A 25,526-nucleotide genomic window follows, 5' to 3' on the forward strand; every position below is an offset into this window, starting at 1 on the left:
GTGATGGTTGCTCCTCTTCCCCGCCCCACCCACGCGCAGCAGACCAACCAAATTTGCAGCACCATCGACTGCCCCGTCACGGAGAGGCACATAGCAGAACTCTTGAGATGGAGGAGGAGCAGATAGAGATGAGGTCGCGGACGGAAGGAGCAACAATGCGGAGAAAGGACATGGAACATTGAGCATCCCACATGTCGGTTCGGTCATTTTGGTCGAGGCGCAATGGCTTGCGCAAGTGGGGAGCGAGACTGGCGCAGGATTTGCCCATGGCGACCCTCTCGATTGGCGGCAGAGCTCGACTGAAGGGACGATGCATGCGTGCAGGCTTCCCTGGCTTTCTCATCTGTGTGTAGAAAGGTATAAGAAGAAACAATTCAGCTGCTACTGTTTCCAGCATCTGCCACAGCCATCAAAATCACCCACATCCCCTCTAAACACATTGAAGTCATGGCACCCGCCGCCCCGTTCAACCCACCTTCAGTCGATCTACCTAGCAAACCCTTTGTGGCAGAATGGATTGGCCCTCCAGTCACCAAGGAATAACACAACTTTGCTCAACCAAGTCCACTGATCTGTCGTTGCTTGGCTCCGATGACCCAGCCGTCGTCGATAACCTTGTGAAGCAGGTTAAACAGGCCATTCTCGATGATGGCTTTCTGTTCCTCGAGAATTATGGCGTTTCCTTGGAGCAGGTAAGAGAGAAAGGGTGCGGCGAAAGAAAAGAAAGAAGCCACTACCGCTGACCGCGTTCATCTTGCTCTTCCAACAGCTCCACCGTCAATTCGCGCTTGCACAGTATCTATACAACAACAACATCAGCCATGAGGACAAGGAACGCCTCCTTTTCAACCCTGAAACCGGTATATGGTCCGGTTACAAGTATCCGTATGGATTCAAGGTAAGAATACCTTGATAGTGAAGGTGGGGAGCTTCCCCAGACTTGTTGTAATTACTGACTCTCCGTTCTCGTCTTTTAGCGCCACCATGGACCTCCTGATGGCATTGAGCAATTTAACTGGTACAAGCCAGACTGGGAAAATATCGACCGTGTCCCCGAGTGCCTGCACCCCTTCATGGATAAGACTGAGCCGTTTTGCAACTACCTTACAAATCCGGAGCGCTGGTCATCAACATTGGCGATACCCTGGAGATTGTCTCTGGCGGTCATTTCAAGGCCACTCGCCACCGCATCTTCAGGCCGCCGGCAGATCAGTTGCACGAGGAGCGCCTGTCACTGGTGCTGTTCAACAGCTCCGTTGGCGAGCTGCGTATGCAGCCTGCAAAAGGTGAGTTCAATTGACCCGGGCAGACGGTGCACCGCCCCGTGTACTAATTAATCAATCTCACCAGAATCACCCCTCATCCAACGGAAGGGCTGTGTTGATGGTCAAGGCGTCTACCAGGAATTCAAGAACCGCACCGAACAAGGCAAACTTGTGCCCACCAATCGCCAGTGGCGCGAGATCCAGATTGCTACGGCTACGGATCCAACGGATACGGAACGCAACCGAGTCGGTGCTCATCAAGTCATCGTCAACGGTAAGATCATGCATCAACGAGAGTACATGGGCGTCAAAGTTGTTCTGCCCGTGTGAAAGACTCTACATGCTCGACACTGGGGATATGGTCAAACTTCTACAGACCTTCATCGGATAATGGCATATTTGTGAAGCAGCCGGTACAAGTACGAATGCAATTTTTAAGAACGATAGGAGAAAGCTGGAAAGCATAATCGAGCAGCTGAAGACGGAGGAGGGGGCAAAGTTGCTGAGTTCCAAGCATCCCTACTTCTGGGCTGCATTCGCGAGCGGGAAACACGGAAAACTCAGGGGGTTGCTAAAGAGGTGCAATCTCCATGCGCTACTGTATTGTACCAGCAGTATATTATTGCAATACTCTCTTTGTCGATATCCAAAGTCCTGTACAACCCGAGCGAGCCAGGCAACGTCAACCCTGAATTTGGCCCGCCTTCTCCCACCTCATGTCCCAATTATGCAAAAGAACCTCGATCTTCTCTCTTGCCTCTGCCACTCTGATAGCCACCTTCTGAGTCGACTTGCCCTGGTGTGAGAATGAAAGCCTCTCGGTGATTGTTGGAGAACCCTCGAGGTACTTGTCGAGCATGCCTGGGGGGGTGACATCGTTTCCAATGCTGCCTTGGTAAGTATGAAGCATTCCCGTCCATCATACTCAATGTTGCAGCTGACTTACGTGGAATTGCCGGTGGTAGTTGCCGATGGGTCTGATCTCGTCGACATGATCTTGTAATTGTTCTACTGCGTCGTATTTTTCAAAGTACGATAATGTGTGGGCAGTGTCGCTCGGAAGTTGGTCCTGACATGGCATCTTCCAGCTCTCTTATAATCATCCACGGGCTCATTATTTGGTACTAACCCTCGGGCCGTTCTTCAATCATTAACACCATCGTGCAGGTGTGTAGTTCTTCGCACCGTAGTAGCTCAACACAATTGGGATTTAACATTGCACACCTTCAGCAGAATCGGTGGCTTGACACTTTTGTGCCATTCCATGTCATTGGTGCGAATCCTGGACTCTGTATTTGTGTCGGAAAGATCCGAGCCAACGAGATGCAACAACACAAGCGTGCTATCGGCGGCTCAGCTCAGCTGCAGTCATCTGCCTCTTGGCCGCCTGATTTCCCCCTCAATACCAGGTCGCCAGGACACATCCAACCTGATCTTCACATTGATCATACTGGTGGTTCTTGCCCGTAAACGCCTCTCGAAAACACCACGTCAAGTGTGAGTCGACCTTCGAAATTAGCCTTGGATCGAGTGTGAAGTCGGGTAATTGCTTTTCGCATTCACCATGGCGACTATGGGTGATACGCATCGTACGGGTGGTAAGGGGTAAGGATCAGGTGGTGAAAGCGCTCAAGCGCAAGGATGGGAGAGGCCATTTAAAACAACGCCACCATCCTGGAAGCACTGTTCACGACCCCAACGACGAAGGTCTCGGAGGATCCAATTATCCCAATAGCCATACCAATGATCCTCACACAGCTTATTGCGAGCCTTACGAACCCCTTTACCACGTCAGCCAGGGCCACGGAGATGACTCGTTCGGGCAAAACGAAGGTTGGTGATACGGAGGTAGCTTTATTGCGAAGCAATCTGAGGATGTTACGGGGCTTTTTCTTGAAGGGTCCAATCGCAAAGACACGTCGATAGGATATAGCGACGAGCCACAGCTCTATTTGGGCCAGCAAGTTGAAGCACCCACCACATTTCTGGCCTCGCGTCAGGTCCCTTCTCTTATCGCCAATATTTGCAGCACTCTCCGGCAAGAAGTGGACCCTCTGAGCTATGAATCGGTATCCGACAGCCTTCCCGATCTCATCGATGCCTTCGCAACCAAGCTCGGTGCTGAAGGTTGGGACACTGAAAATACACGGATCATGGACTTGGTTCACCAACATAATCGGTGAGTTTGGAGCGATTCAAAACCTCAAGGATCTCTTCTCTTGTCTGAATTTGCGAGGAAGTAAGTAACATGTTGACCAGCCAGATTGTCGAATGGCTGAAGCCCAAATCCGAAGCTGGCAAGGACCGTGACGGCATGTCTCTACCTGACAAGATGAGCATGTGGGGAAGAAAATCCCCACGAGAGGACTTCGAAGCCAAAAGGCTGGAGTCTGATCCTTTCTGGCGGGTAGGCTACGCTTGTTTCGACCCGATTGAGTCGACTGGGTCATCAACCCACATCAAAACGGTTTTGAACAGCAAGGCGTACAAGTGGCTCCTTGCCAGCCTGAAGAAGGCATCATCCCTTCAGTGGGGACGGTCGAATGTGATGATCTACCAGATTCGACGGGAACTCCTGAAAATGTCTCCGAAAGAGCGTTCCCCGACACCCGAAGTTGGTTTTTGGCTTCCATGGCGACCCTTACGGGACCGACTTCTTCAGGCGCAACGAAATCAAGTCCCAGTTGGATCAGACTCGACATGGCACATGGCTTACGGCAAGGCTTACCAATCGCCTTCATTCCCAGGCGTTATCGCCCTTACAAGCTCGTCTCATGATGAGATCCAGGCCACCACTGTTGGGGAGTATTTCGAGCAAACTTGGCTGGATAGCGGAGCTCAGCTGCTTGACTGGCTCGATGAGGTGTTTGATGAGAGGAATGATGTCGAGTGCTTCACAGGTAAGAGCACTAAACCAACTCGTACGTTTCAACTAATGCTCAAGATTCTTCAGCCACTACGATCGATGGAGTCAGGGTTGAATTCTCTCATGCAGGATTGCACCTCAGCGTCAAAGCTACTGGCTCTCCATTCTCCGTAGCCCAATTCGCCGAACAGTTAGCCTGGATAGGGACTGCCGTTCAACCCTGGACCTCCGGTTCTCCGACTCATTACGAGCCTTCCTTATCGGAGATCTGTGCTTCAACATTCTCGATAAAACCAAGTCCAGTCGTCTCTGTGTTCGGTTCTCGTCTCTTCCAGACAGATTTCTGGCACCGCTTGCAGGACCAAAACGCTAGCCCTGTTTCGGCATGGGGATATCCGACAGCTTGCCGCCCAGATAGCTTTCCCGGCCTCGAAGTCTCCTCCAGCATCCTTCTGGCCTTGAAGTTAACGATCAAGGTACGCCACGGCAGTGGACGCATATTACTACAAGGACACCGCACGACCATGGAGCTGGTGAAGCATAGAGACGGCGTTTACCTTTGGCATGTTCTCGACTCGCCCTCCTGCGCTTGCTCCTGCCAAAATCGCCAATCTTTTGGATACGACAAAGAAAGGACCATTGAATGTCTAGATATTATGGGACTTGCCCTCCAGCGCCATATCATCAGCAATTGCGAAGATGCCGAGACTTCCACCGATCTGCAAAAATGTGATGATCCCATGTCTAGTGACGGGGACGAGATGTCAAGTGTCGACCTGGAGCACCATACCACCTCATCATTCAACCCGTCGGTCTATAGTTTGGTCGGATTGGCACGTACCATCCCCATGGATCACAATTCTACACCAGATTCCTTCGACTCTGACTTGCTCTCGATGTCCAGCTTCTCGGAGGACGATAAACTTGATCCCCTAGATGCCGACTCTAGTCTTTTCCCAATCATCAAAACCGTGTCCGATCACCTGCTGGTGGCGTTCCGAGGATCTGCAACTGGAGACTCTAGTCCTTGTGACGGCGGTGAATCCTCAGGCGGCAAGAGCGGGACTCATGGAACCGCAACACACACCCTAGTCGGAAACACCAACACTCCTTCGGGATCATCATCAAAGAGAAACACAGTCCAGCGCGATGACGATGAATTCGATGACGATGGTATCCATAAGCCTCCCTCCAAGAAAGGAAAGCAAAACGAAGACCCACAACAGAAGCTACTCGCCTGCCCGTTCTAGAAACTGGATCCGATCAAGTACAGAGGGTGTTTCTCCATGAAGCTCCGCGGAATTCCGAGCGTGAAGCAGCACCTGACCAGGAAACACACGCCCACTTTCTACTGCCAGCGCTGCTTGGTGATATTCCCGGACGGGGAGACCCTTGAAAGACATGTGATGCGCGAGGCAGGCGACGACTACTGCGCCCGAGGTCCCTTGGCAGTGCTGGAAGGCATATCGCCCCAACAGCAGCGGAACCTCTCCCGGAAGTCAAACCTCATCCTCTCCGAAGCCGCGAAGTGGTTTGCGATCTGGGACATCGTGCTTCCGGGGTGCCAGCATCCAAGCTCGCCGTATATAGACGGCCGATTGTCAGAAGACTGTTCCATGTTTCAGGAGTATACTCTACACCATGGACCGGAGCTTCTGGCCCAGGCTGTTGAGGATAGCGAGGATTTGTTGATAGCGAAACTGGACGAAGAAGCGAGAAGCCGGGCCCTACTACGCCAGGTTCTTGCTCGGGGGCTCGAGACAATCCTAGAGAGTTGGGACCCACCTCGAGCGTCGTCGCCGAACGTATCAACAGGGTCGAGTAGTCGCCAAAATATCGGCAGCTCGGACAGTAATCTTGATAACTCGGGAATCGCCGGTGGCCCAACTCCAGCTGGTTCTTCTGCAGACAGCGGCTTGGGGTCAATAAATCACCCGTCTGGCAGATCATCACCAGACGACCCTCATCCTGGAGAGGGAGTGTTCAAGGCCCATCCTAGCACATCCGGTGGTCAACGTTCCAACAACGCCGGGGAGCCCCTACTAGAAACCGTAGCTGGATCCTCTCGGAACAATCAACCTAGCGACCGGCGGGGAACTTTCGACCCTCCAAGCTCCAGCGGTCCGGGGATGGGGGAAGGGCAGGACCTGGGATCTTTCCTATCTTCTGACTTTAACGACTTGGCCTTTTACGATTTTGATCCACAACGATATGGAGGATGACTGAACACAAGGGAGGCATTTAAAGCCCCGAAAGAGCTTGGAGGCTGCAGTCAATATATATATACATAGCTCGTTTCCTGTATCATATACTATACCTCCTAACCACTCTTCAGTATGCCTCTAAGCATTGCAGTTGACACATCCCTCTTAACTGTAGAGAGGGGCAAGTTGAGACGCAAACTTTTGAAGAGATTGATCCCCTTGAGCCGAATTCTATTGGCTGGGGATAGACGACATCACGGAAGAAAACAGTTATGGGCAGCCAAATGGGCTGCGGACCTGGATCAGAGAGTGATGCAAATATCTAGTTTGCCACTACCCCTTGGCACATATGTACAACCACCCTTAAAGAATATACCTGAATCCCTTCGTCATCTTCAGCGCCTCCTCAGGCCGAATAATGCCTCCAGAGAAACCATCCTTCTCAGACGTTCCCTCAGGCAGGGCCTCAGCCTCACGCTCGCGCTCCTCGAGCTGCTTGTTGAGGTTGGCCAGGATGACGCGGAAGATCCACGAGCCGAAGATGGTGAGGCCGAACATGGCCGTCACGATGCCATAGCTCTTGCGGTAGCCGTTCTCCTTGAGATCCCACACGTACGAGCCCGCCACGTTGCCCAGCTGGCTGAAGGCGTTGACGAGCGCGATGGCGACGGCTCGCTTGGCTGGGGGGCGGGGGAAGGAGGAGCTGATCCAGGAGTAGAAGACGATGAAGCTGGAGAAGGGGAGCGGTTGGGTTAGCGCCCGAAGTTTCGGTGTAATGTGTACAAGAAGAGGGGCAGGGGAACATACCCGGCATAGGCGCTGGCTTGCAAAAAGAGGGCGATGTAACGAGCCGCGACGTTAAGGGTGGACATGCTGATGATGAAGCCGACCATTCCGACCATGATGGGCCCGATGATATGCCAGAACTACATCCGAGGGAAGGAAGAATTAGTTCCGCGCTACATGAAGCCCGCACAGCACTGGCTGTGCCGTGCCAAGGGTAACTCACCTTCTCCTGTGTGCGATCGGCATGCCAGGCGTTGATGAGCGAGACTATGCATGAAAACACCCACGGCGGGGAGCTCATGAGCAGAGTCGGGACGTAATCGAAACCCAATGTGCCGGTGAGTGTGGGCTGGAGATGTATTAGCATGGAATGAAGAAAACGACGAAACCCTTTATGGGGGGGAATGCTCACGAAGAAGGCATTGAACGACAGTCCAACGACGTAGGCGGTGAAGGTGAGCATCATGACGTAGATCTTGACATCCTTAAGGGCCATGATAAGTCCATCAAAGACTCCCTGGTTGGGAGCGTCCTCATCAGCCTCTCCGACGTCCTCGGTCATCCGGAGCCGGGCAACCAGCAGCTCCTCCTCAGTGAAGCCACGCGAGTTGTGCGGCAAGTCGGGCAGGATGAAGGCGGCGGAGATGGCGACACCCATGGTAACGGCTCCCTCAACTGTAATCGTCAGCGGCTGTCTCCATGCACGAGGCCAAGGCCAATTGGATCCCCCTCTTTCCAGGGGAGGTGGGTTGGAAAGCACTCACTCCAGAAAAGCCACCGCCAGGCGGCATGGCCCAGCACGCCCTGCATGTTGGAGAGAACGCCGGCGCCGACAAGGGCGGAGAAGGCGTTCGAGATGAGGTTACCGCAGAACAGGATGGCGTTCCTCTCGGTCAGCTCCCGGCGGGTGTACCACTTGGAGAGGATCATCAGGGCACCGGGCAGGAAGGCGGCCTCGACGAAGCCGAGGAAGAAGCGGATGGTGACCATGTGGGAGAAGCTGGTGGCGACGCCGGAGAGGGTGGAGATGAGGCCCCAGAGCAGCATGGCACAGGCGATGTAGAGCGAGGGCCGGGAGATGCGGTTGATGAACATGTTGCTCGGCACCTGCATGAGGATGTATCCGACATACAAGATGCTGAGGCAGGTGGCATACTGCGTGTTGTTGAGCTTGAGGTCGTCCTGCAGGCCCTTGAGACGCGCCGACGCGATGTTGTTGCGGTCGAGGTAGTTCATGATGTAGATGAGCACGAAGAGGCCGCACCGCGCGTCGAGCTTGCGCTTGAGACTCTTCTCGACGGCGCGCCGGTGCTCGGGATCCATCCTGGCGGTGTTCAGGTTGCTGTCCTCGTCGTGCGACCTCTTTGCCTCCAGCTGCTCGTCATCAACCCGCTTGTCGACGGCGTCCGTGGAATCTATCTTTGCGATTGCGTCCGCCATCTTGTGCCTTCCTGTCACTCTCTGACTTTGTCTGGGGGGTTTCCCTGGTTGCCTGTGTGAGGACGCCCGCCCACAATCGCTGGTCACCTTGTCAAGTCTCGTGGAAAATTACGAGAGGTGATTGTTATTGGGCGTAGTGTTGAGGGGGACAAAGTGGGATAATTCAAGGGACGGGAACCGAGAGTGTGGTATGGGGAGTCCTTTAAATTTATTTTTCGCCTTCCCCCAGCCAGTGTGCTGTCCCCTCCCTTCTCCCACCCTCCCCGCCTCATTACCCCGATTCCATGGTGCGGGACTCTCCGCCAATCCATCTATAGCTATTCCTATTTCCCCTGTCGGTCTGTCTTGCAGGATCCATCGTGCAGGGTCCAATACCAGGAAAAGAGTTTTACACCTACTTACGTACACTTACGTACACTTACGTACACTTTTCACTGTACCTCCACCTCCAACAGGGTTTCAACTGTTAGTTCGGCCGGGGACCAGGTAAGCTTTGCTAACACTCGAGACCCGTATAGTAGCCTGCAGCTACTGCGTAACTCCCGACCCTATGAAAACATTTCGCTGTCAGGTGGCTCGGGCCCTTCCTCGGCTCCTTGGCACGGTTATTTGCCCCCACAGTTCCAATCCTTCTTTGGGGCAGGGGGCGGCGGCAAATCTCAACAAGCCAGGATCCTCTTCGTTTTTGGGGGTTTCCTTCGCGTCAGCAGGCCCCGAAAAGAACACCCATGTATGTATGTACACTGTAACTAACTTGCAGTATCAAATTCATTAGCGGAAGAGTAGTCGGATAGCAATTGCTCAAATGCTGAGGCTCATATTCCCTGTTGCTCCTTTCGTCCTTGATCCACGACTCATGATGTCGTTTTCTCCAAGGAACGAGCTATTTGACGTCACCCTGCAGTAGCGCCCAATCCTGAGCCAATCTAACGGTTTCTCCTTGGCAAATCTAGATGTGCTAGGGGGGGCGAATAACCTCCGTCTAGCGCGAAATCGGTAGTTGAATCCGGCTATTTTCCCACTAAGACGACTTGCTAGCTGGCAATTACACGTAGCGCTTGTTCTAGTCGGATTCTGCAGAACCAAAGCTTCGGAGAACACTGCCTCCTTTGCTTTGGGAAACCAGGTGACCAAGTATTCCGGTGCTTCATCCGTCAACCCTTTGTCATCCTTCTCCAGTCTTCCCCACACCTCGTTCGATGGTTTCCCACCCTCGTGGTTTCTTACCTCTTCTGGCTCGCATCCGATTGGTGGTTGAAAGGCTAAATCTAATGGAATAGTTCGCTCAACTTCGAAATTCCTTTCCACGCTATTTTCACGTGGGGATCCTTGATCAGCTACGACGGGAGGGATGAAACTGAAAAGGGGACGGAGAAAGAAATATGCCACTGAACTAAAGAGATGTCTTGCTAAATACAATAAGGGCATGAGGAAATAAGCACCAAAATGGGGGGAATTGGGTAATTAGAGACAAAAAAGGCAACATGTGAAAGAGGGAAAACCGAGCCTAATCAAGTGATCAATAAGTAAACAAACGAAGCCAGGTCAGAATCGGGTTGTCATTCTCAACTTCTTGTGGTGATACAAGGGGAAGGCCTCTCCATAGGAACCCCTTCTGCATTAGACGGAGAGAAGACCGGGTGGGGAGGTCGTAGACACGTCGGTGGGGTTAGAATGGAAGGGTCTAGACTAGCGTGGGGGTCATTAACGGGATAGGGGTTGTCGTTGGGAATGGTTAAGGGATCCCTGACGACGGAAGATGTCCGAATCGTTGTCGCCACTGGCGGTGAGAGGGCAAAGAACCCTCCTAAGGCACTCCCTCTATCAAACATTTTGCCATAACCACCTTCCTGGAACGGAAAGTAAGAATCGATGTGCAAAGTTCCCAAAGGTCAAGCCAGTAGCAAGCTGGTATCCAAGTAGGACACCATGGGTGGAGTGGCATTATAACACTAAACGTGCGAGGTGAAGGGCTGGCCACAGCTTCTCGTTGACCGAGACGGTGACATGAGGAGATCGCCGGTGCTGAGAAGGAGTTAAAGCTTGGCAAGAACTTGACAATTCTCCAGTTTCGAGAATATAATTATAGCTCTCTTCCTGTATTTAGATCTTATGCGCTTCCTCTAGTTTTCATTTCCGGCCAACTCATCTCGATTATCCTAATACGGATCCGACCATGACTACTCCGGCTTCCGACCCCAAACAACCCTTTGGCGATAGAAGGCATGTTTCTTGCCGGAGCGGATCTCCCGCCGCAGTTGCGTCGTGTAGACCTGGATCTCCTCCTTCGACCATCCCACCATGACATTCGCCATAAATAGTACCCAGCCCTCCGAGTCTTGCTCGAGCGAGAGCTGCGCATACTGTCCTATCTCCTTCAACTTCGGGTCCTGAGCCCATCCGCCGATGGGGACCTGTTTATCGAATCAGCACCCTGGACACAGATAACAGTGGGTTACCCCCATGTCACACACAACACAGGCTGTCGTCGACTCACCTTACAATCCCACTCTTCGATATCAACAAACCCCGCCTCCTCCATCGCCTTCCTCTGGACCTTGTCGTCGATAACCGTAAACGTCCGGCCCAACTTGCGCCCGCCCTCGATGAAGAACTTGCCCCACTGGTGCATGGCGCTCTTGTCGTCGACGGTGCCGTCGTCACTCTCCATCGCCGGCGACGCCTCGTAGCTCTCGAGATAGCCGCCTGGCTTGAGGACCTTGTAGGCTTCCCTAAACAGTTCGGTCCAGTCAATAACGCTGCCAACGAGTAGGCGGATATGCACGTAATCCATGCAGTCGGGACGGAAGGTCCAGGGCCTTGTGCAATCTTCGATTTCGCTGCATGTGATGAGGAGCGGTTGTCAGTCTAGATGGCTGGGGGGTGTGGGATGGGATGGCGGTGTTTAGATGCTTACAACTTGAGGTTTGGTGGGACCCAGCCTGGTTGGATGGGCGATACGTCGGTGCCGATTACTTCGGTGTCGGGATACTCGTCGGCGAAGTCGCTGTGCGACGCCGCTAGGTTAAACTTGCATTTCTTGACACCCTCGGAATGTTGAGAGAGGGGAAGGTTTGGGACGACTTACATAGCCCAGATTCCTGCGGGAAGCGACATGGGTAGGTCAGCACAGCAGTGGCATCGTCAGGTCTAGCACGATAAGTGGATGCACTCACCCGTCCCAGTCCCGATATCAAGTGCTTTCTGAAACTTGAAGTCAGCGGGGGGGTCAAAATGGTCAAAAGACAGGTCCAAGTCAATATATGACCTTGATATTCTTCTTCAGTGGCGCACGATAAAGCTTGCCGTCCATTGTGAGCGTCATCAAATGGTGGCTGGCTCCAAAATCAGCAGAGGGTTTATTTATTTCTCCTCCATAGCGCTGCCTTCCTTACCCGATATCCATCGACTCATTTTTCTTGTCATCGTTGGACCCCCTTCGACGAGCATCAGCCTCGATTCTTCCTCAATAGTTAATTGGGCGTAGGGGGAAGCACCAGTATTGGGCATTGCCCGTCTCGCTGTGGAATGTCCTGCCGTGAATCGTTCTGTAATTGAGAATAGTCGAGGTGATTGAGGCGGTCGAGCTCGCTGCGTCCTCACCCAGAGCCGAGTCGCCGTCGTCATCCGATGCATTATCCTAATTCGGGCGGTTAATTTAGTCCAGTCAAGGGACGGTACGGATGTATTGCCAAACAATATACGGCAAGTTAGGTCCCACTGACTTGGGCCGCTTGTACCCAGTGTTGGGGTGGCAGGATGTCCAGTGGGGGTGCTGGGTTGGATTGTTCACCACTACCCGCCGGCCCAGGGACGGTCCCAGGATTTTTCTCGCCAGCCGCGGCCGCGCCGCCGGTCTCGGGCTCTCTATCGTCAGCCATGGCAATGGAAACACTGAAGGAATAGGAATTGATCAGCTCTCAACTCTCAAAAATGGGGCCAGGTTGCAAGTAAATAAATGGACCGGGAGCAATGCGACATCCATCTGCAGTCGTGTCAATTCCTTAACATTCATTGAGGGGAAGCCAATCGCGATAGTTTCCGGAGTTTCCGAGCCAATTCTGCTCGACTTGATTGGCGGTCAGGAGAGTCCACGTCTCCAACGTTTTGTGATATCTGACATACTCAAGCACGACCGCACTTCAGTCGCCTATTTTCTCCCCCTTTGGGCCGTTCAGGCCTTTTATTTTTATTTGCTCCAATGGGACACGTGCATGTGCGGGGTGCGAATGCACACATGAAGAGTTGCTGCATATTCCTTCAAGCGCGTAGGCCATCAGGTATAACCTTCTCCGGAAGCTGCTGTGTGAACTTCTACATATACGTTCGAACTATCGTGCCACAATGCAAACCAAGCCGAACTCCATGGCTGGCTCCCTTTGGGCTCGGTATTACGGAAGCGAGGGCAACCAGATCAAACTGCATTATAATTAATGTCAACTAGGAGGTGGTGAAGGGGTCTTGCCAGTTTAATGTAGGTACCTAGTCACAAAGAATATGACTTCAAATCTCCCCCCTTCTTTTTAGCTCTGATACCAAAAAATACCCTATCCTCAACTACAGTGAGAATTAAACTTGGATCTTCCGTATCATCCAACGCTGGGGGCTGGAACTTTGGTTTCCGATTGCTGTACAATGGCCACTTATATTTAGATCACGACGTTGTTCCGTCTCTCAGACTCTGCAGAAGAATAGATGACAATGCACCACCATTGGCGTCGTCAACGTAGAGTAGGTATGTAGGTAGGTGGTTTTGTGTCCTCCTCATCAATACTCACTGCCTGTTTAGGTCTAGGACCGGGTTGTCAGGAGGTGCTATTAAGACCCCCTATGCCATGTTCACTGCCTTACAAACAATAACCTGTTGGCAGTAATAATGTAAGGAAATGGGTGACCCGATCGTAAGCCAACTATGGAACCATTATTACCTAATTGCTCATAAGAGACGATGCGTTGAGTCCTTACATTATATTTTCTTGTTTACCAGTTCTATTTAGCCTGCTTTCCTACATTTGTAAACTTCGCGTCCTGATGGAAACACCAGCAGCTCCCTTGCGGCTACCGGACTTGACTTAATTAGTAAATAATGGCTGGCAATCAGTACGGCATAAAGTTATCTCCGGCAGTTTTGATGGGATTTTTGAGAAAGTCATCCCTTGTCGAGAGTAGCTTAGAGTTAAGCGCCGAGAGCACCAGTAAAGCCGACAGGCCGATAGTATCTGCAACTTACTTATTCTTGCCTGGCTGACTTGCCTCGGAAACTCGGGGTTTTCATTAGGCACCGTTTATGCGATTCATCAACACCACATTTAGGCCTGTAGGCTTCTTGAATTAACACTCCCTACCAAGGATATTCGAAACTGTTTCTCAATTTGTTCCAACGGCCCTGGAAAATGAAGACGTCACGAACAAGTACGGCCGAATAATTGAGATTCGGCAGGTCTCATACTGGCGAGCGCGAGGGATCGGTGTAACGGCTGCTGCACGTAGAACAGATGGAACAAAGAAGATTGTGAATGGGCGTGGGAAGTGTGCAGATGCGATGGCACGGGCTCAGGAGGGGGGAACGAATGGAGTAGGAAAAAACCACGGAAAGAGACGACGCAGGGCACCTTGGGCGAGAGTGTCCAAAAAAATAAGTCGAGATGACAGACAGTAAGCACAAAGTATCAACCGGGGATGTCTAGGGGTTTCCGGTTTCCCGAAACGGGAAGAATGGGGGGTAGTAATGGTGACACAGGGTAGTTCTTTCTGCAGGCGATTCTGCGTGGTGTAGATGATCTTAGTCCTTCGGTCTGGGGTTGGTGCTTACATGCGCGGAGTATTTCGAAATAGGAATTCGATCCGACGCTGTGCGATTTTGGTCAAAGGCTTGTTTAAAGCGCTATCACTCTGGTGGCCGCAGTTAAGCCCACTAGGCAGCATTGAAAATCCGGGGAAGCCAGCAAGGTTGCCCCAAAGCAATGGGGGGGTGGAGGTGGCGTTCGGTCTATTCGTCGTGTGACAACGATTAGTGATGGGCGGTGCTTCGTGGATTGTGAGGAAGGTTCAACTACTGCGTCTTCCAAGCTTCTCCGAGGAGTTATATATTTGAGGCTGCTTCTATGGCTGTGCGCCTCCCGAGCGACTTCCACCAACCGTAGCAACAGGCCTACTCAGCGCGTAAGCCCGCAGCCGCATGCGGTCTAACCCCCCACGCCCGACCTAAACAAGCAAGTATTAGGGCCGGACCACCTTCGGGATCGGCAGCCCGACATGACGACAGGACATTGCAGCTGACTGGAATGTCGCACCGCGTCGACATGCATGCATGTCTTTCCTCCGAACCTGAAGTCAACCAAGACAGCAACAGCAACGACAACACTACTACCTACAAGTCTCCTCAGTTCGACATGGAACCATCTGATGACTCTGCATCATCACGCGGTCTCGTTGAAATTTGATGTAGGACAGTCGCACGGCGGCGGTGGGTGGAGATCATGGTTATGCCCCCTAACCTAGGTCGCCACTTAGCAGCCCGACAAAGAAACGTTGCTGAACGTGGCACCACTACCCCGCCAAGCCAAAGTCACCCCTTCTGGGGGATGGGGAGAAGATGGCGAGACACCGAAGTTCGAAAGCCCACGCCTCTCATCGGCCACTCGACACTCGACACACCCTCTTCAAATGATGCACCAGCCATCCACTCGCGCAGTTGGCGAATCTATTTGGTAATTGTATTTGTGTCGGTGAGAGACAAGTGCGGCTGACAGCGGTCCGAAATAGTCAACTGCATGGCGGTTAGCAGGTTTCTTCCCAGGCAGTATCACACCACGAGACACCTGGCGTTGTGGCGGTTTATAGGCTGGGATCCTCCAGTCTTTGTCCCCTCTCTCGTCCTCTGTCTTCCGTTCTATCGACACTTCTTGTCCTTCTCCATTTAACAGCAGTTGACGCTTTATGTTTTTGACCATGTTTCAAATGCGCTGCGCTCCCAAACCGGCAATGTTATTGTCGTGCGGGCGGATAACGAGTGCCAGTGCCAGGCATTTGCGTGGAGCATTGGGGCCGTCCTGGAGGGTGGCTTCGACGACCAGGCAACAATCTGCATCACGGAGCAGAACACTCGTTCCTACTTCCTCCTTCGCAACGCCGCTCACACCAACACTGTGGAGGCAGGTTGGTTGGGTCCCATCATGTGGAGATCGGACTGTTTCCTCGAGAGCAGGAGCCAACAACAACAGGAGTCATGCCCGTTTGGTTTCTATCCTCGCCGTCTCCACGTCTGTTGCCCTCGGCGTGGTTTGGCACCTCCGTCGACAGAGTCCAGTTCGCATGGACTGGACACCAGATACCAAAACCCCCGCGGCAACCCCCTCGGATGCACTAGTAAGCGGCCGAATAGCATCTCGGGAATTATTATTCCAGAGGGGGGAATTAATACCGCAGCTAACATCAGCACAGCCCGGCATCTCCTTTCCAGCGCCCCGACAGGGCGAGACAGCAGACTCGCACCTTGATTTCTACGAGGCCCTCGAAGTGGAGTCGTTGGACATGTCGAAACTCCCAATAGAGCAAGCGATACTCACAACCGCGCCCCACGTCCCGCCACCAATCACCCGGGACCACCCCGTGCTCCTCCAAGTTCCCCTGACGACCACGACCAAGCTGGTGCAGCTGACGAACCAGTACAAGTACGAGCAGTGGTCTTTCAACGACACGGTGCCGGGCCCCTTCATCAGGGCGCGGGTCGGCGACGTGGTAGAGCTGACGCTGACGAACCGCGATGAGTCGGGCAACCCGCACAACATCGACAGCCACGCCTTCACGGGTCCCGGCGGCGGAGCGGCGGTGACGACGGCGGAGGAGAACGAGACCAAGACGGCTCGGTTCCGGCTCCTGTGCCCGGGCCTGTACCTGTACCACTGCGCTGCGGCGCCGGTGCCGGTGCACATCGCCAACGGCATGTACGGGCTCATATACGTGCAGCCGGCCGAGGGGAACCTCCCGCCCGTGGACAAGGAGTACTACGTCATGCAGAGCGAGTTCTACCACGAGCCGCCCGAGGTCCTCGACGACGGGCGCCCGTCATCGGTCGTCGAGTTCTCGTACCCCAACGGCCTGCGCGAGGAGCCGAACATCGTCGTCTTCAACGGCACCGAGTCCGCCCTGACGAGGGACAAGCCCCTGAAAGCCAACGTCGGCGAGAGCGTCCGCATCTTCTTCGGCAACGCGGGGCCGAACCTCACGAGCTCGTTCCACGTCATCGGCAGCCACTTCAGGAAGGTGTACCGGGAAGGCGACGTCGTGAGCCCTCCCGGGCGGTTCATCCAGACCGTCAGCGTGCCGCCGGGTGCCGCGACAATCGTGGACATGAAGATGGTCGTTCCGGGGACGTACACCCTCGTGGATCATGCCATATTCCGACTCGATAAGGGCGCTGTCGGCTTCCTGAATGTCTCGGGGGAGCAGAATCCGAATATCTTTCAGAGCACGCAGCCGCCGGCCCCATGCGTTGGGTGCAAACTCCACGCCTAACGCTTCGATCTTCTCTTCGAGGTCGTATTTGCGTTGATGGAGGATTGGGCAGGCGATGCACCGTGAACGTCGTCAGACCGTACTGAACTCTGATGGTAGATAATGGGAGGAGAATGCCAGTTTTGCCACAAGATTTTCTATCACTTGAGATAATTCCACCTATAGGGGAGATTTTGCCGACTCTATCAAAACAAATCTATGGTCGCCATCGACCACCAGCTTCACATACCTTCCCAGTTACTGCTTCCGTAACTTTGGCTTCGTTTTCCACATCTGATTCCTATTTATTCTCCGCTTTATCCTCCGCGCCCTTTACCTGACTAGAAACATCCTTCTTGTCTTTCTTGATACTCTTCCACTCACAAAACGCCGACCCAAACACGCTCAGACACGCAAGCACCACCGAGATCAGAAACACCCTCTGCAGAGCCGCCGCATACGCCGCCAGTATCCCCTCGACATCATCCGGATAGACCCTCCCCATAGCCTCCCTCAGGCGCGACGCCCCGCTGCGAACAACTACGCCGGGGTCGACGTCCGGCACGCGCGCCGCCAGCTCGGCCCTCAGACGGTCCTGGAAGTCGTTGCCGCTGACGGAGAGGAACACCGTTCCGGAGATGGTCTGCATGAATACCATTGCCGATGTGCCGAGGGCGACGTCGGCGCCGGAGAGGACCGTCTGCGGGACCATGAGGGACTGCTGGGCGCCGGCGCCGACGCCTAGGCCGAGGAGAATGAGGGAGGCGAGCCTGGGGGGGTGGTTAGTCTGGTGACTTGTGTTTGTTGGGGTCGTTGGGAGAGAGGCTTAATACCAGTATCCGGTGCTCGTGTTGAGGGAGAATCTGGAGATGAGTCCGGTTGCGACGGAGCTTAGTATCGTACCGGTAATCATCAAAGGCACGTAATAGCCGATTTTACTCGTCTGGCATCTGTTAGTAGGATGTTGTCCAAGTGTGAGAGAGCCCCGCATGACTCACGATAAACCCAGCGCTGATAGCCATGATGGCGGTTGCAACAGTGTTAGCGAGGTTGTTAATCCCAGATTGCTGAGCCGAGACGTTCAGAACCGCCTGGAACCAGATGGGAACATAGTAGACAAGCGTGAAGAGCATCCCCATGAGACAGAACATGTACCACAGGGCACAAGCTATCGACCGCTGGGCCACAATGCGCAGAGGCACCGTTACGGTGTCCCCTTGACAGACCTGGATGAACCCCCAGACGACGAAGCAGACACCGAACACGCAGAGCAGCAAAATAATCCTCCAGCTGTTCCAGGGATGCTGACTCCCACCCCACTGGAGCGCCAGCAGCAGGCAGGTTATCGCCGGCATGAGGAAGACCGTGCCGAGCAAGTCGAACTTCTGGAGCACTTGCATGATGCTGGCGGGGTTACCAGTTTTCGTCCTTGCGGGGATATTCAGGAAAAGGGCAACGGTGACAAGCGTGACACCTCCGAGGGGCAGGTTGATCCAGAAACACCACCCTTGGGAAATGTTAGCCACATCGGTGAAGGCTGCTTGGAAGTACTGTACAGTGACTGACTCCATGTTACGTGAATCGGCAAAGGCACCTGGAAGCATATAATTAAATAATTAGCCAAAATCCATTTTGCAGGCACCATTCCCAGACAATCTCAGAAAGGAATCAATTACCTCCAAGAGTAGGACCAACCACCTGAGCAACACCCATCGCCGCGCCTATAGCTCCAGTGTACTTTGGCCTGTCCTCTAACAGTGCGATGGCAGCTAATATCTGATGCTCAATCTTAGTCAAAGCGTGAAGGGATCGACCGCCGGGAATACCTACGGTCAAGGCCCCGATCGCAACCCCGGCTGCACCCAATCCAGCAATGGCGCGACCCACGATGAGGACAGGCGAGTTCGGGGCAGCGGCACAAACGATTGAACCAGCTTCGAAGATCAACAGGGCGGTCAGGAAGATCCACTTGAGGCCGAACTCGGCATACAGCTTGCCGAACATCAATTGGAAGCAGCAGGAGGTGAGCAGGTAGGCAGATCAGTACCAGCCCACGTCCGGAAGGGAGTTGAACTCGTTGGTGATCCTGGGGATGGCGGTTGCGATTATTTACCGGTCCTTGGAGATGTTGTTAGCGCTCGGTCTGTCCTTTGCCACGTTGAAGGATATTTGGCCTGAGGGCGTTTACAAGTCCGACGCAGAGACACGCCAGGAAGAGCCCGGTGAAGATGGAGATGACTTTGATTCCGTGTGGATAATTGTCTTCTTCCTTGCCTTGGGCGGTCTTGTGTGTGCCTCTATCATCTTGGCTGTCTTGTTTTTCTTCCTCTACAGCTTGGGAGGGGGGCGACTGGGGCGACCTATATAAGCGGGTTTTAGTTAACAGACAGCTCCTCGTCTGAATAGAAGGGGGACTGAGATACCTGTCTGACTCTGGCATGTCTAAAGCAAACAACCAAATCCGAATACTGTAGAGTTGCTTGTAGGATACTTGCTGAGTGTTGGATGGCGGAGGAAGTTGTTGGAGGGCTGTACTCAAGGAGCACAAGTCCGGTCATGACGAAGAGGGCCTATTTCTTGGTCGGTATAGCCCCTGAGAGTCTGATCCGGGGCTCGTCGGCGCTCCCGACCTTTGACATTGGTATCATTCCACCACCTTCGCTGATACAGTGTTAACTACCTCTAGATGAGACATTGAATCCTATTGGATGTGGGCTTCCCACGGGCAGATGTCGGGAAAACTGTTAGAACCCGAGCCGAATGCCCCACTTTTATTTACGCGTCCTTGGTCGGCTTACGGGGAAACATTTGGAACCCGAGCCGAATTCGAATGCCACCCTCTCACGAGAAACTCAGCTCCCGGCATCTTCGGGGCTCCACGGCACCGCCGAAATACAGCCATTCTTGAGGGATGCATACGCGTAGATGAACCTAATTTCCGCTTCATGTCGTCGCATTAGAAATCCTCGTTTACCGCCGGTCAATCGGTAATGCCGTCTAATCTGCCAAGCCCGCTCCGAGAGGCCGAGCGGCGACATGTCCGCACCGCCCACGTCAACCCCAACGTCGACCTCCTCGGCGGAGGAACCACTGCAGGGACATTCTACGTCAAAGTTTAAACCTCGAGCTTGCGCAAGATGCAGCCAGTCCAAGGTGAAGTGCAAATGGGTCTCTGAGCCGGGGGAGGCTCCCTGCGAGAGGTTTACACTCAGCCCACTCTCACCAGTAATTAATTAGCTAGTAATTAGGAGCTGACCGCGTTCCTAGATGTCGACGAAGTAGCCTAGATTGTGTTCTACCCAGCCTTAAACCTAGAGGCCCAAGGCGCGGCAAGTCGACGTGAGTTGATAATTAATGCCGTATTTCGTTGCAAGTCCCATTGACTCTGGATACTGGCGCCAAGACGAGTCGGTCAACTTGAGCAGAGGATTGACGGCATCATGTCATTACTGGCAGCAAACCACCACATCCAGCAGAGCTCGGGCCCGCCAAAGCCGCCGTCCATCGCAAATGGGACAAGCGAGCTGCTACAACCTTTCCAGGAGGACTTGCAAGGGCATCTCGCTCCTCCCGCACTTCAACCGTTGGGACCCCCTTCACTCCCGCGCACACCGGCCCTGGAACATATCGAAATTGTTCCCGGTCTCGAGACTACATTTCGTGACGCTGACCAAGCACTCGATGAATACCGCACCGTGTACATGCCATGTTTTCCCTTCATCCCCCTCCGTCATGACATATCTGCCGTCGACTTGTACCAGAAGCAGCCTCTGCTCTTCCGCATGCTTGTTCAGGTTGCCTTGCCGCAGAACTTCCAGTCTCAGCGTGACGTGGGGACTTGGTTCCGTAAATATATCGCCGAGCACATGGTTGTCCAGCAAGAGAGGCGTCTGGAACTTCTCCAGGCAATACTGGTATTTGTGGGGTGGTATGTATCCAACGGTTTCAAATAACCCCTCATGATACAACAGCTGAAAGTCGAGTGAATCTAGGGGCGGCTTTGGGTTCTACATCGAATCATGGGCAACGGCTCTTCTTCAACTAGCCACGGGTCTTGTCATTGATCTTGGCCTCAACAAGTCGCCCATGTCGCTGAGCGGGGTGCCCTATTCCCTCGTCACTGAGGCAATCAAGGTCATGAGAATCGCCGAGGTCAAGGAAGGCCACACTTTCGAGGAAAGGCGTGCCGTCCTTGGATGCTTTTATGTCATTTCCACGTATGTGTCCCGAGCACGAGACAGACGGACAGGAGCAAATAAATATTAACTAAATTCTTTTTTAGGGTATCGACATTGTTCCGGCGAATGCACCCTTTCCCCTTCACGGGATATTTAAACCAGTGTTGTGATGCGCTCCTAGAAGCCCATGAGTATGAATCGGACAAGTTGCTAGTAGCACTGGTGCGAATGCAGCGTCTCGTGGACCGAGTCCATGCTGTATTCCCGAACCCAGAAGCCGACAGCGAGGCGTCTCGGGTGTTCTCTGCCCCGTTGCACATGGCGATAGCGACGCTCCGTAAGGAACTAGATGCACTGGTGGAGAAAGCAGCCCCCGAAATCAAAAATAACGGTGAGTTCGGACCTGGGAATGACAACCAGATCCGCCACATGCTATGCCTGATGTGCTGACAAACATAGTCTTCCTTTGGATACACTACCACGGCTCGGTCCTCCGCCTCTACGAGCCAATCATATACATGAACCCATCGCTCTCTGCAACCGATCCGACAGAGGCTGGGCTCCGCACCGAGGGTCTTTGGAGCTGCCTGAAGTCTGCCAATGACTTCTTTACATCCTTCCTAGCCATCCCAGTTGACAAAGTTGGGCCCTTGCCTTTTGTGGTGAAGGCCCGACTCTCCTTTGCTATTGTGACCTGCAGCCGGTTACTCTTTCTGGATGATTCTAAGTGGGATATCAAGCTCGCGCGGAAGAGTCTCGATTTCGCTGGTATTGCCGCTCGCCTTGAGGAGCTCTTCAATGCGGCAGAGTTATTTGAAACCAACCACACGGGCCGCCGGAAGAGGAAGTTGATCGACGATGACCGATCAATAGTGGCCAAGTATGGAGAGAGGATACGGTGGATCCGACACTGGTACAACTCGATGCTTCCTCTTGAAGCGGACAGCGCCATGGAGATGGACACGGGGGGATTCATGGAACCGGCGCGGGACCATGGCGGGGCCTTTTGGCAGGCACTGTTAAATCTCGATGGGCCATGGGACTTGGGTGATCAAGTGTGAGATTTACGGCACGCCTTGATTCAGATGGCAACCGCATCACTTCGTTCAGTCTGCTTCAACGGCAGACCTTTTATCTCGAGCATATCGCCAAGATTTGCCCTTCCCCGATAGCGATGCTTTGTGCCCAGAAATATGCTGTATGTACTGTACATTATTGAAGAACATCTAATTAGACCCCATTACGCCGATTGCGACTTTTGACCTCTAATCCAGCCTGTGGCCTATGCCCCTTCCCAACCAATACAGTACTGTGCTGTACAGGCGCCCCAGAGTGTCCCCCATAACTCCAGACCAAAACCCCAGTTAAACTATATCGCCCCAAACGCATTAACCAAAGCAATCGTGCTAAAGTACCCCCCGCAATAATCATCCGTAGGCTCCGTGAAGTTGCACGGAGTATTACAATCAAAACTAATAGGCTGCGTCGCCGTAAAGCTATTCCCGCAAGTACAGATCGAGTTCCCGTCAGCGTCCGTGCCGAGCGTGAAGAAGCGCGTCCGCCCGCCCGGCTGGCCAGAGCAGAAGGAGGAACAGTCGGCGATCGATGTCGTGAGTACCTCCTGCGCCACGTACGGGTTGAGCCCGAACGTGCCCCCCGACGCCGCCGAGAAGCACCCCAGGTAGCCGTACGCATCTGTGAAGCTCGCGGCTCCCGATCCCGCTGGGCCGGGCGGGCCGGTGGCTCCCGTGGGGCCAGCCGGTCCGGTGGCTCCCGTTGGGCCGGGTGGGCCGGGTGGGCCGGCAGCACCGGTAGGCCCAGCTGGTCCGGTGGCGCCCGTAGGGCCAGCTGGTCCGGGTGGCCCTGGGGTGCCGGCTGGCCCTTGTGGACCGGTGTCTCCCGCTGGGCCGGTGGATCCGGCTGGGCCGGGTGGGCCGGCAGCACCCGTAGGCCCAGCTGGTCCGGTGGCACCCGAGGGGCCAGATATACCGGCCGGACCGGCCGGGCCTGGGGCGCCGGCCGGGCCTTGAGGACCTGGATCACCCGCAGGACCTTGGGCGCCGTTGGTACCTGCCGGGCCTGGCGCACCGTTGGTACCTGCCGGGCCCGGAGCACCGTTGGCACCAGCAGGGCCGGCTGGCCCGGCGGGACCTGGGGCACCATCGATGCCGTTTGCCCCTGCAGGGCCTGCAGGGCCTGTGGCACCGGGTGCACCGGGCGCTCCGTCAGAGCCATTGTTGCCAGCCGGGCCAGCCGGACCAGGTGAACCAGGAGGTCCAGGAGGTCCAGGCGCGCCGTTTTCTCCATTTTGGCCGTTTGCACCGTTGTGGCCGTTTGCACCGTTGTGGCCGTTTGCACCGTTGGCGCCGTTGGTACCATTAGCACCGTCAGCACCGTCAACACCGTCGGTGCCGTCGGCGCCTGCCTGTCCGGTGGCACCCGGGGGGCCGGCTGGACCTTCCGGTCCCGGCGCTCCGGGGTCTCCTTTTGCGCCCGCAGGATCGTACCCTGGTTGAAAGCCCGGTCCTGGTTGGGAGCCATCTCCGGGTTGAGAGCCTGCTCCTGGTTGTGAGCCTGCTCCTGGTTGAGAGCCGCCACTGCCCCCTTCATCGCCGCCTCCCACAACCACAACCACCCCATCAGGGTCTTCCCCAAGTATTCCCCCAGACTGCGGCCCTTGTGGCGACGAGCACTGGGCGCATTCCACTGCTGGTTGCGAGCCACTGCTGCCTTGCCAGCCAGGTGGTGCATCTGCGGACCCCGGCGATCCTTGCTGAGTTGATGTGTGTGGAGCAGCACCTGGGGCAGCACCTGAGGTACCCGGGGGGTTCGGGGCACCCGGTATTATGGCAGGTGCAGCCAGTGAATTTGGACCACCACCGCCGCTGCCACCGTCGCTGCTGCCACTGCCACTGGTATCGACTTCTATGACCAAAGTGATGGATGGAAAGCATTGAGTGTCTAACAACCACCGTCAATAAGTATACGGTGATGGCCAAGTCTGAGACCTTTGTTTGGGACTTACATGGCACGTAGGTTAGATTGACTGGAGCGCAGCCGGCAGGTATTGCGGCGAGGTTAAACACGGCGTGAATGTCGTTATCCTTCGATAGGCAGAAGGTCGCCGCTTCACTGGTGAAGTTCGGATGCCTCCATTCGAGGTGATTATCCACTATGCCGAAGCCACTGTCGATACTCGCGTCGGCCGAGTACTCAAGAAGGCGCTCATGGTCGGCGCCCTCACTCGCCGCCACAAGCTTCTTGTCGGCGTAGAGTTGGTCGCCGACAAGGGTGAAGACTGAGGCGAGCTGGCAGACTGGACAGGTTCCCTCGGCGGAGACGTAAGGCGATGAGGTTCGTCGTCTCGCTAACCATCGCCGTGCGGGTTTCGGCGTGTCGAACTGTAGTAAGAACTGTGATGATGCGCCTCTGACTTGGGGAGTAAGTGACATGAACAGGTAACGGGGATAAAACAACTCAGGAGCTTGTGTGTATAAGGTATGATAGCGACAATCATAACCACCATCATCATCATCATCACTATGATCAACATGAAGGCAACTTACTGTGTTTCGGCTCCCAGCAATGTCCCAAGGCTGGTATCAGATAGACTTGGGGAAGAATAGTCGAAGCCGCCGAAGTTGGCGAGGTTTAATACGGAGAGCAGCGACGATAGTTCGGATAGCAGCCCCATGGCTACAGGCTAGAGACCTTTTTTTTTTCTTTTTTTTTTCTCCTTTGGAACAAACAATTGACCAAGAGAGGAAACGAGAAAGGCCAAACAATTGGCCAACACGAAGTGTAGGGCGCGTAGATTGAGGAAAGACTGGATTGTTCGAGAGCAAAGGAATGGGGTTTTTTAAGTACGACAGGAACTAGCATCCCTCTCCCTACGAGACAAACGTTCGCAAACGGAGCGATCTGCATCGAGATGGCGTAGTTTTTAAGACCTTAAAGTCAACACGCGAGCAGAAAGCGTGGGGAAACCGGCAACTGAAAGCGAGCAGAAGGCCAAACTGACTCGGGTTGTTTCAAGCCAAAAGAAGATGCAAACATGATGGACTGTGCGCGCAGTCTTGTGAGGGGGCTTGGGAATGCAAAGGTTTCTAGTTTCAGTCTCAAGTAGCATACTGCGTAGAAAGTTCATATGTCTCGGATTGGACGGCCTTATTGCTTCCTAGAGGCAAGGGGTTTACAAAACGTTAGGAATTCGTCTAAATCCCCAGGCACAGCCTTAATGTCTTGGACTCAACGGCGAACCGAACAGGTTTCGGCTAAGACAACCCCTCCA

General features: G+C 54.1%; 10 protein-coding genes across 10 annotated transcripts; 5 read left to right on the forward strand and 5 right to left on the reverse strand.

Annotated features, from left to right (window-relative positions):
- Positions 1 to 111: 111 nt before the first annotated feature.
- QBC33DRAFT_622659 (uncharacterized protein) lies at positions 112 to 1,595 on the forward strand (the record flags this gene model as incomplete). Its single annotated transcript, XM_060432854.1, has 7 exons — positions 112 to 345; positions 395 to 444; positions 564 to 692; positions 770 to 898; positions 978 to 1,047; positions 1,119 to 1,286; positions 1,351 to 1,595. Exons 1-7 carry the CDS (start codon positions 192 to 194, stop codon positions 1,593 to 1,595), a joined length of 945 nt encoding a protein of 314 aa, XP_060279899.1. The 5' UTR covers positions 112 to 191.
- Positions 1,596 to 1,947: 352 nt separating this feature from the next.
- Positions 1,948 to 2,258, reverse strand: QBC33DRAFT_562549 (uncharacterized protein; the record flags this gene model as incomplete). The annotated part of the gene is made up of 2 exons (XM_060430216.1): positions 1,948 to 2,152; positions 2,212 to 2,258. The coding sequence occupies 2 exons, from the start codon at positions 2,256 to 2,258 to the stop codon at positions 1,948 to 1,950; spliced, it is 252 nt and encodes an 83-aa protein (XP_060279900.1).
- A 1,094-nt stretch (positions 2,259 to 3,352) lies between these two features.
- On the forward strand, positions 3,353 to 5,509 carry QBC33DRAFT_213593 (uncharacterized protein). Its single transcript, XM_060422697.1, has 2 exons — positions 3,353 to 4,165; positions 4,219 to 5,509. The coding sequence occupies exons 1-2, from the start codon at positions 3,514 to 3,516 to the stop codon at positions 5,379 to 5,381; spliced, it is 1,815 nt and encodes a 604-aa protein (XP_060279901.1). The 5' UTR covers positions 3,353 to 3,513; the 3' UTR covers positions 5,382 to 5,509.
- A 222-nt stretch (positions 5,510 to 5,731) lies between these two features.
- Positions 5,732 to 6,486, forward strand: QBC33DRAFT_548951 (uncharacterized protein). The gene has a single exon (XM_060428921.1). The coding sequence runs from the start codon at positions 5,748 to 5,750 to the stop codon at positions 6,351 to 6,353; it is 606 nt and encodes a 201-aa protein (XP_060279902.1). The 5' UTR covers positions 5,732 to 5,747; the 3' UTR covers positions 6,354 to 6,486.
- Positions 6,390 to 8,656, reverse strand: QBC33DRAFT_213540 (major facilitator superfamily domain-containing protein). Its single transcript, XM_060422696.1, has 5 exons — positions 7,886 to 8,656; positions 7,534 to 7,796; positions 7,345 to 7,470; positions 7,143 to 7,261; positions 6,390 to 7,065 (listed from the first exon to the last, which is right to left on the reverse strand). Exons 1-5 carry the CDS (start codon positions 8,559 to 8,561, stop codon positions 6,699 to 6,701), a joined length of 1,551 nt encoding a protein of 516 aa, XP_060279903.1. The 5' UTR covers positions 8,562 to 8,656; the 3' UTR covers positions 6,390 to 6,698.
- A 1,994-nt stretch (positions 8,657 to 10,650) lies between these two features.
- Positions 10,651 to 12,504, reverse strand: QBC33DRAFT_573139 (S-adenosyl-L-methionine-dependent methyltransferase). Its single transcript, XM_060430689.1, has 9 exons — positions 12,287 to 12,504; positions 12,059 to 12,201; positions 11,957 to 11,998; positions 11,830 to 11,896; positions 11,738 to 11,765; positions 11,650 to 11,662; positions 11,479 to 11,568; positions 11,059 to 11,401; positions 10,651 to 10,975 (listed from the first exon to the last, which is right to left on the reverse strand). Exons 1-9 carry the CDS (start codon positions 12,440 to 12,442, stop codon positions 10,742 to 10,744), a joined length of 1,116 nt encoding a protein of 371 aa, XP_060279904.1. The 5' UTR covers positions 12,443 to 12,504; the 3' UTR covers positions 10,651 to 10,741.
- Positions 12,505 to 15,545: 3,041 nt separating this feature from the next.
- Positions 15,546 to 17,078, forward strand: QBC33DRAFT_458983 (Cupredoxin; the record flags this gene model as incomplete). Its single annotated transcript, XM_060424906.1, has 2 exons — positions 15,546 to 15,929; positions 15,990 to 17,078. 2 exons carry the CDS (start codon positions 15,546 to 15,548, stop codon positions 17,076 to 17,078), a joined length of 1,473 nt encoding a protein of 490 aa, XP_060279905.1.
- A 280-nt stretch (positions 17,079 to 17,358) lies between these two features.
- Positions 17,359 to 19,615, reverse strand: QBC33DRAFT_580870 (MFS transporter; the record flags this gene model as incomplete). The annotated part of the gene is made up of 7 exons (XM_060431227.1): positions 17,359 to 17,827; positions 17,891 to 18,000; positions 18,056 to 18,594; positions 18,734 to 18,806; positions 18,888 to 19,049; positions 19,246 to 19,319; positions 19,549 to 19,615. The coding sequence occupies 7 exons, from the start codon at positions 19,613 to 19,615 to the stop codon at positions 17,359 to 17,361; spliced, it is 1,494 nt and encodes a 497-aa protein (XP_060279906.1).
- Positions 19,616 to 19,884: 269 nt separating this feature from the next.
- On the forward strand, positions 19,885 to 22,483 carry QBC33DRAFT_548971 (uncharacterized protein). The gene is made up of 6 exons (XM_060428922.1): positions 19,885 to 20,257; positions 20,325 to 20,396; positions 20,461 to 20,985; positions 21,050 to 21,274; positions 21,340 to 21,626; positions 21,695 to 22,483. Exons 1-6 carry the CDS (start codon positions 20,094 to 20,096, stop codon positions 22,294 to 22,296), a joined length of 1,875 nt encoding a protein of 624 aa, XP_060279907.1. The 5' UTR covers positions 19,885 to 20,093; the 3' UTR covers positions 22,297 to 22,483.
- Positions 22,484 to 23,023: 540 nt separating this feature from the next.
- QBC33DRAFT_622666 (uncharacterized protein) lies at positions 23,024 to 25,139 on the reverse strand (the record flags this gene model as incomplete). Its single annotated transcript, XM_060432855.1, has 3 exons — positions 24,802 to 25,139; positions 24,261 to 24,664; positions 23,024 to 24,196 (listed from the first exon to the last, which is right to left on the reverse strand). Coding segments are annotated over exons 1-3 (1,704 nt in total), but the record flags the coding sequence as incomplete, so codon positions are not given.
- Between the last annotated feature and the right edge of the window lie 387 nt (positions 25,140 to 25,526).

This window comes from Phialemonium atrogriseum (assembly GCF_030411735.1).
Source record: "Phialemonium atrogriseum strain 8032-3 unplaced genomic scaffold QBC33scaffold_29, whole genome shotgun sequence".
Classification (NCBI taxonomy): Eukaryota; Fungi; Ascomycota; class Sordariomycetes; order Cephalothecales; family Cephalothecaceae; genus Phialemonium; species Phialemonium atrogriseum.

Bases quoted from the DNA above. Each gene is read 5' to 3' on its own strand.
- QBC33DRAFT_548951 (XM_060428921.1), top strand. From the start codon at position 5,748: ATGTTTCAGGAGTATACTCTACACCATGGACCGGAGCTTCTGGCCCAG.
- QBC33DRAFT_548971 (XM_060428922.1), top strand. From the start codon at position 20,094: ATGTCCGCACCGCCCACGTCAACCCCAACGTCGACCTCCTCGGCGGAG. The intron at 20,986-21,049 runs GTATGTATCCAA...GAGTGAATCTAG, and splicing joins ATACTGGTATTTGTGGGGTG to GGGCGGCTTTGGGTTCTACA. The intron at 21,627-21,694 runs GTGAGTTCGGAC...TGACAAACATAG, and splicing joins CCCCGAAATCAAAAATAACG to TCTTCCTTTGGATACACTAC.
- QBC33DRAFT_573139 (XM_060430689.1), bottom strand. From the start codon at position 12,442: ATGGCTGACGATAGAGAGCCCGAGACCGGCGGCGCGGCCGCGGCTGGC. The intron at 11,766-11,829 runs GTCATATATTGA...TTCAAGTTTCAG, and splicing joins CACTGAAGAAGAATATCAAG to AAAGCACTTGATATCGGGAC. The intron at 10,976-11,058 runs GTGAGTCGACGA...TTCGATAAACAG, and splicing joins TCGAAGAGTGGGATTGTAAG to GTCCCCATCGGCGGATGGGC.
- QBC33DRAFT_213540 (XM_060422696.1), bottom strand. From the start codon at position 8,561: ATGGCGGACGCAATCGCAAAGATAGATTCCACGGACGCCGTCGACAAG. The intron at 7,797-7,885 runs GTGAGTGCTTTC...TGACGATTACAG, and splicing joins CTGGCGGTGGCTTTTCTGGA to TTGAGGGAGCCGTTACCATG. The intron at 7,262-7,344 runs GTGAGTTACCCT...CCTCGGATGTAG, and splicing joins CCGATCGCACACAGGAGAAG to TTCTGGCATATCATCGGGCC.
- QBC33DRAFT_213593 (XM_060422697.1), top strand. From the start codon at position 3,514: ATGTTGACCAGCCAGATTGTCGAATGGCTGAAGCCCAAATCCGAAGCT. The intron at 4,166-4,218 runs GTAAGAGCACTA...AAGATTCTTCAG, and splicing joins TGATGTCGAGTGCTTCACAG to CCACTACGATCGATGGAGTC.